Source organism: Adiantum capillus-veneris, chromosome 15 (assembly GCF_014529385.1).
Source record: "Adiantum capillus-veneris isolate H3 chromosome 15, ASM1452938v2, whole genome shotgun sequence".
Classification (NCBI taxonomy): Eukaryota; Viridiplantae; Streptophyta; class Polypodiopsida; order Polypodiales; family Pteridaceae; genus Adiantum; species Adiantum capillus-veneris.
In genome coordinates this window covers 130,763,156-130,771,414 of record NC_140945.1, presented here as the reverse complement: position 1 = coordinate 130,771,414, position 8,259 = coordinate 130,763,156, and the positions used below count along the sequence as shown (strand labels likewise).

Sequence of the window (8,259 nt, the reverse complement as noted above, 5' to 3'; positions counted from 1 at the left end):
AGTGCTTTATTACATGTGACAACGGTCCTGCACCACCTTTGTGTTTTCCACCTCTTTACTTAGGAGATAGCCTATCCATGCTAAATCATTATTCAGTTAAGACCCAAAAAAAAGGCCACTTCAACCACATTCTGAGTAGAAGAAGAATTACACTTCATCAATTTCACAAAGCAATAAAAGATGTAGAAATAGAAAGATAGAAAAGCTAAGGAAAAAGGTTAACTTTAATTGCTTGATGAAATATTTTAAATACACAACAAAGAACAAGCCTAGGGAGCATAATAACATAAGGAGGCTGACAAATACTTATTTGTTGGAACCTTCCAACGGCACATTGTCCCCAAATACACATCCATCCATTTCTTTGAGTTGCTCTAGCTGTTTCAAGAGATAAAGGCGATCCGCACAATACGCAGAAGGAATCTATCAAAAGACACAATTCTCTTAGATTTTGGATTGTTCAAATAAGCAGAGAATAAAGCAATTACCAAAAACAACTCTAAATAGAATTATAATTCTTAAAGGAAAATTACCAACATGCCCCTGAAATTTGTCAAAATTCCCAAAATCAAATTTCAAAAAATCTGAAAATACCCCTCTTATTTGGCTAAAACTTCCAAATTGCCCTTCAATTTTATCAAAATTCCCAATATACCTCTCCTTAATCCCACAAACATCTCTCTAGACATTATGTTTTGCAGCTCTTTATAGGAATACTGGTTCTCCATCATTAGATAATATTAGGAGTATGATTTGTGATTGTACTGTGGGATCCTGGAAATAGTTCACTAGTTGTAGACACAAATGACGCTATTTATCAGCTTATCAGTGAAAATGTTTGTCTAGGTCATGCTGTAGCTTGTCCACGGACACATAGGGTTGGATGTGTCACATGACATCCCCTCCTTTTCAAAGTGAGGTACTGGTATTTTGGAAATTTCCACATAATACAAGGGTAATTTGGGTAATTTTCCCTAGCTCTAAATACTCCATACAAAGTAGTGAGGGAAGAAATCTCCCTATTTCCAAATCATCCCAACTTTCAAGACCTTCAAGATCAATTGAAACTTTGATAAGAAAGTTACTTACCAAAGCTGGAATATATTTTTGAATGGCTGCAAGCATGGCTGCATGCCCAACTGCAGTCACCTGAAGCACATATAAAATACAAAATTCAATGAATTATAAATGAGCTGCAACCAACAAACAAAGGAAAAAATGAGATTCACATACAGGGAGAAGCATGAGAAAACCAATCGGAATGACTGAAGCTAGATCTGTGCAAGTCCTACGAAGTATTCTTTTCTCCCTTTCAGTCAATTTGTGACCGGAAATCCTACTTCGAAGAAGAGAGATGGCGATAGCAATATCTGTGACCAGAAGTTGAGTACCTTTGAATACATCCTGCATATTCATAATACAACTATACATGACTATGAGCTTTACATCACAAAAAACTTGACACACAAATTTATAAATCTTACCATGCTGACATCTTTTAACTTCCTTGTTGACTTGCTTAAGAAGTCCCAGGTTTTGTATTTTTCAATGGTAGTCTCCACGCTTATGTGTGACATGCTGGCACCATCCTGAAATGTCATAAAACCCACAACCGCCTTTCTTAAACTCTCATGGCGAGACAATTTGAACATACTCATAATTAATTGATCAAACAGTAAAACTCAGTGACAATTATATCCTCTCCATTATCTCTCTATTCCTGAAGCACACTAAAAGATTCTCGTTGTACAAGGTATTTCGCATTGAACGTGCACATAACCAAGCCACAAAAGAGTGCATGCTGAAATTAACACCTTTTGAAATCCTTGCAAATGCAGAAATCCTCAGTATTGCCTTACCAATAAAGCACTTCCTTAGAAAGCAAGGAAAAAAAATGTTAATCTCTCATTCAATGGAAAATGCAAGTTTCACCTAGAGTTCTCACATTTTAAGGCCATAAAGACACTATCCCAACTCTGTTACAAGTCAAAAAATACTGAAGAGGTTAAAGAACGAGGAACATGCTTTGAAGCCGTTATTGTAAAACCATTTCCTCAACATCTTTAATTCAATGAAAATTGCAGATAAAACCTACATTTTAAGGCTATAAGAAGACACTTTCTCGACAACCAGCCGACAACGACACTCATCAACCAATGAACTAGCACTCTAAACTTCAATAATCCTCAAATTTGTGCCAAAATAGAGAACTGTCTTCAATCACTTATTGCTACAAACCGAGTTTACTATACAACTACAGTAGAATAACTCTCCGCAAGTTTTCTTGCCCTCTCTTTAATGTGGCAACTGGACCAAGTATGATACTCTACATTGCATCCCATAACCCAAAAGAAACTTGTCAGATGTAAATAACTGTTGTGAAAAAATTACCATATTATCAATTCTTGCGTCGCTGACATACTCACGAATTCGGAAATCGAGCTGATATAGTTCGGACTGCAACACCCCCAATTGCATTACTTCTTCTGAAACGAGAGTCTTGTCTGTTGATACCTCAAAAGCTCTTTGGAAAGTGTTTTGAACCTACATTGCACGATTCTCTTTTCTTGTGAGTCTGTTAATGCTACAAGTGTTAATATACAGCCAAATGAGATTTCACACAAGCTACAACAAAAGAAAATTGTGTCCTTCATTTCTTCCTTTGATGAGAATATATTACAGCACCTTAATTTATTAGTTAAATAAAAACCACAGACACTTACATTTAATATTTCAGCTTCATCATTTTGCAAAGCATCCAAAGACTCGTTCGATAGAAAATCCTTTGCCAAGTCATGGGCAGTGATGGTTCCACCCATTGAGAGCCTGCACAAAAAAGTTTCATTTGAAAAGAAGACAATTCACACGAGAATGTGCACATTTGAATGCATTCATGAGTTGAACTTTTTGAACAGATTTCTTCTTGAAAGTGAGAGAGAGAAATAAAAATAAAATGAAATCTTCTATTAATGCATGTAAAAGGCCAACAATTACCGTATGAGACCGAAGTTAATCCATGGTACAAAAAATACAACCGTCTGGGATAGAAAAAAAGAACCTAAGAACAAACTCGGTGAATAGATGTGTCCTAGAAGAATGTGCTGAATTCTTGCGAGTGGGTAGATAAATTATACAAATGTAGATAGTGGAGAAACTGAGCACTACAAATACTACAAATAATGACGTTTACAAAAACAAAAGAGAGAAATTATCTGATGAACTCCATAATGGGTCTTTTCATATACATGTTAAATCTCCTCCATGGAGAGAGAGAGACACAGATGCCCACTACTCGGATCCTCTGAAAACAGCACTTTGCCACCTGCGGGGCCTCTACTACAACTCGTTGTAAGTGTCCCCCACCCTGAAGCTCGAAGAAAAGAGATGGAACAGTCTCTGAGCAAGCCCTGACTGAGATGAGAACCTCAAGTCGTGTGAAGGCTCCCTTCCACCTGGGTGCTACTGGCTCGAGAGGCGTGAGCCACTCAGCTGGAACTGCCTCTGAGATGTCTTGGCACATGCTCTGCACCCCTCTCATGCCCTGTAGCTGGAAACCCTATACCTCCTCTGACAAGCCTATGAACTCTAAGCAGTCACCTAAAGAGCGTGCTCGACCCACTGCCATGGGACCCCAGGAAACATGAGGCCGACTACCAACCAAGTGGCCTCTCTGAGTGCTAACCATGGGGTTCCAGACAAGGGGCTGTTGTAGGTGCTCCTCCGTGCAAGTAGGCTGTCTCTGCTCCAGGCCTCGCCGCAAGAGCTCTCAAGATCGAAGCAAACTCACAGCAAAGCGGTCCTCCAGTCTCCTGCTCAAACCAGCTCTGCGCATCTTTGTGAAGATCCATCTGGTCGAAGGTCGCCAGGGGGTCTCCTGCCTGAGGCACCCTAGCACGAAGCCGTTGTAGCAAGAACTCCTTCCAAGGCTCCTCACCTGGAAGAAGTTATAGACAGTGATCGAACTCGTACGTTTGTAGCCTTGAGAAAGTATAAACTTGTGGAACTTATCGTACCATGCCCTCTGTGATTGTTTTAAGCCATAAAGACTCTTTAACAACTGGCATACCAAATCTTCCTTGCCTTTCTCAACAAACCCTTCTGGCTGCTGCATGTAAATTTCCACATCTAAATCACCATGCAAGAACGTTGTCTTGACATCCATTTGGTGCAACACCAAATCTAATATGGCAACCAATGCAAGAAAGCATCTCAATGTAGTCATCTTGACCACCGGAGAGAAGACTTCATCAAAGTCAATGCCTTGTTCTTGCTTAAAGCCCTTGGCAACAAGCCTTGCTTTGTACTTTGGCTGACTATCATGAGCGGTGATCTTATACCTGTAAACCCATTTACAAGGTAGAGCCTTTTTGCCCTGTGGTAATTTAACTAGCTTCCATGTCTTGTTTTTATGCAGAGCTGTCATCTCTGACTGCATGGCCAATTGCCAATTCCCGAAGTCCTTCATTTGCACTGCTTCCTTGTAACATGAAGGCTCATTGCAATCAGTCAACATGACATAGTTCATAGATAGAACAAACCTATCAGGAGGTCGCGTGATATGTCCAGATCTACGCACAATAGGTGGCTCAGGCTTAGCCACAACCTGTGGTTCCACTCTATCTTGTCCTTGCTCCTCTTGAGCCCTGACATTTTGTCTTGCACGTGCAGGTCCATCTTCTTGGAAGACAACTCTTCTAATCTCCTCAACCCTCTCTGGTTTACAATGATATTTGGATTCATTAAAGTGAACATCATTGCTGCGGACAACCTTTCTGGATTCGGGATCCCAAAGTCTGTACCCCATCTCACCAGAATTACCATAGCCTAGAAAGATGCACTTTCTACTCTTTGGCTCAAGTTTGTTCCTAAATTCCTTTGGAACGTAAGTATATGCCTCACAGCCAAAGACTCTGAGATGCTTGTATGAGGGCATTTTGCCTAACCATACCATCTCTGGCACTGAATCCTTCTGCAAAACCTTGCTAGGAGATCTATTTACAAGATGAACAGCTGTTGATACAGCTTCGGCCCAAAACCCATTTGGCAGCTGTGCATTAGACAACATACTTCTGACCTTCTCTTGTATGGTCCTATTCATCCTCTCAGCAACACCATTTTGAGGAGGATTGTAAGGAGCAGTAAGTTCACGTTTTATACCTTTTGACTCACAAAAGTCCTGAAAGGCCTTTGAAACATACTCTCCACCATTGTCAGTGCGTAAGCATTTAAGCTTCTTGCCACTCTGATTCTCCACAAGTATCACAAACGTTTTGAAAACACTAAACGCTTCATCCTTGTGCTTGAGAAAGTAAACCCATACTTTCCTCGAGTAATCATCTATAAATGTCATAAAGTAAGAAGATCCCCCTAGAGATAGGTTAGGCATAGGTCCACACAAATCACTATGAACAAGTGCCAACTGTGTATCTCTTCTACTGCTTCTATGCTTATGTGGCTGCTGTGTTTGCTTACCATACAGACAATGTTCACAGAATTCAAAATCATTAAATGAAAAGCCAAGCAAATAACCAGAACGAGACAAGATTTCCATTCCCTTCTTGGACATATGTCCTAACCGGCTATGCCACAAAGAAACGTTCGGCTGCTCGGTTACATTGATTACATTTTTAGAGACATTTGATACATAAATCATGTAAAGTCCTCCAGACTTTACTCCATGTGCTACTGTCATAGAACCCTTGGATATCTTCCACATGTTCTGTCCAAAAGTGGTGACGTAGCCAGCATCATCAAGTAAACCTGTGCTGATCAAGCTCTTTGTAATTGCGGGAACATGTCTCACATTCTTCAGCGTGAAAGAAGAGCCATTCTGAAACTTCAATTGAACATCTCCAACACCTAAGATCTCACATGTCTACCCACTGCCTAGCCGAACATGATCTTTAGTGGTCACATAAGAGGTAAACCACTCCTTGTTTGGAGACACATGAAGTGATGCCCCTGAGTCTATAATCCAGTCACTCAGTGCATGTCCATCAGATGCTGTAAGAAGAGCTGAGTCCATTGTATTCTTCAAGAAGTAGATGTCTCCTGACACTAGACTGTCATCCTCTACAACAGTGTTTGTCACATTTATTTCTCTGCAGTCTCTTTTCATGTGACCCTTCTTGTCACAATGGTAGCATTCTATGTCACTCTTGCCTTTAGCACTGCGGGACTTGCTACGAGATTGATCCCTCTTTCCACCTTTGTACTTTTCTTTGGTCCTTCCCCTGACAACTAAGGCTGTTCCTTTGCCTTTGTCCATTGTCTTTCTATTGGTTTCTTCAGTAAGCAGACTGCCTTCTACACCTGCTATGGTCAAACCATCTGGAGGTGCAGAATTACTCAAAGCTGTGCGAAAAGTGTCCCAACATTCCGGCAATGTGATCAACAGGAACATAGCTCTAACAGGTTCATCAAACTTGACACCTTGAGCTGACAACTGACTGTAGATGGTGTTGAATTCATTCAGATGATTAGACATAGGTGTCCCTTCTTTCATCTTCAAGTCAACAAGCTTCTTAAGCCAGTATACCTGTGAAGCTACACTCTGCTTCTCATAAAGATCACTCAGCTTTAACCATGCTTGATAAGCCGACATCTCGTCTACTACATTGAAGTAAACGCTTTCTGCCAAAGTCAGCATAATGGTGGAAAGTGCCAATTCATTCATTTCGCTCCATTCATCTTCGTCCATATCTTCTGGTTTTATCCCCTTGAGCTTTATAGGTTTTATTTGCTTCTTTTGTACCAACACGTGCCAAATCTGCTTCTTCCACAATGGGAAATTGGTTCCATCCAACTTCTTGATATTGTAAAGAGCAATGTCCTGTGATCCAGCCATAGCTACGCTTCACAGTAGTTTACTTTCCTGGGAAAAATTCGACAGAGTTTCCCCTGTAAACTGACCTCTGAACCAATATCAACCTGTCAAATGAACCAAGAAAGCTTCAGATTCTGCAAAAATTTCGGTAGAGTCTCCTTTGTAAAATGGCTCTCGTGTACTCAAAAAAACAGACCAAAAAACAGCTCAAAAAACCATTGTCTCTCTAACACTGTAAGCTGTGGGTAAACCTGTCCTGCACCTGTACTGTCTCTGACTGTCCTGTCACTGTCTTGTAAGCATAGACTGCGACAATGCCTCAACGGCAGTAAAGCAAAGATGCAATCCCAACTGTCTAACTCACAGTCAATACATCCCAGCTGCCTATCTAAGGGTGCTCGAGGGATCGCTCCAAGACCTGTATCACCGAAAGGATCTCAACATTCGAGAATCCCCCAGCTCAATAAAACCTCACTCGACCCTCAACAAAGGCTGCAGTAAATCTGACAGTACATAGACTTCCCACAAAGTCATACATCCACAAATTTCTCACTATATACTGTAACCGCTGCAGCGGTTGTTTGCTGCGTGACTCACAGCCAGCAAACCCTCAACAGACATACATCATCTCTGACAATATATCCCATGTGGAAGTACCTGCAATGTTAGGATGAAATCTGGAATATCAAGCAGCAAACACAAGCTACCTGATGAACTAGTGGATGTCGCCTACAATCTGTGTGTAGATACGCCCGTGTCGTATGTGACACGCCTCCAAGAACTGTGAGCCGTCCTTCGATGTGTAGACAGCCACAAATCATCACTCTGGGAGTGCCGATAGCACCTGCAGTCGTAGGCCGAAACCCCAAATTTGCAGAGTCGGATCTGCACCCGCCGAGACCACGTAGTCGAAAATGGCCTGCGCAAAACTTTGTCGAAGCCGAACGGTGGCCGAGATGACCTCAGAATGAAAATCTGAGAACACCGAGCCATTCGGGCTCTTCCACAGGATTTGGGGCCGTGTCTTCGCCTGTCGAATCTCACTTCAATCTGAGCAGGTGACTCTGGCTACCTGCAAATGCTGCCCCGAGCCTCAATCTGAGCTCTGATACCAGTTGAAGGAGTACGAGCGGAAGTGCGACGCGAGAGAGTGCGAGAAGAAGAGCACGACGATATGGTGAACTCGCTCTACTGTAATGTGTAGAGCATAGTGAGTTCTTATTAGGTTTTTACAAAAGAATATGTGTACATACCTGGCAGCCCGCCCACTTACCTGGGCGACCACATTGGGCTTTATACCCCAACACCCTCTTCTAAGAGGAATGAACCTACCACACCTTTACGCAACCCTAAACAAAACCCCAAGTTCAAGAAGGCCAGCCGCAAAGCATCACAAATAGATCCGAGTTTTCAACTTTGCAGACAAAGATGTA

The 8,259-nt window shown here is 41.7% G+C and overlaps 1 protein-coding gene across 2 annotated transcripts in view; it reads right to left on the bottom strand.

Moving 5' to 3' along the window:
* Window positions 1–206: 206 nt before the first annotated feature.
* LOC147441499 (uncharacterized) overlaps window positions 207–8,259 on the bottom strand; it is a 48,893-nt gene continuing 40,840 nt past the window's right edge. For both annotated transcript variants that reach the window (XM_086483130.1, XM_086483131.1), the window contains exons 13-18: window positions 2,724–2,826; window positions 2,392–2,544; window positions 1,485–1,589; window positions 1,234–1,404; window positions 1,090–1,149; window positions 207–423 (exon numbers count right to left, since the gene is read on the bottom strand). In XM_086483130.1, the coding sequence (XP_086339256.1) occupies window positions 307–423; window positions 1,090–1,149; window positions 1,234–1,404; window positions 1,485–1,589; window positions 2,392–2,544; window positions 2,724–2,826 (709 nt within the window). In that variant the 3' untranslated portion in view covers window positions 207–306. The remainder of the gene's footprint in view (window positions 424–1,089; window positions 1,150–1,233; window positions 1,405–1,484; window positions 1,590–2,391; window positions 2,545–2,723; window positions 2,827–8,259) is intronic.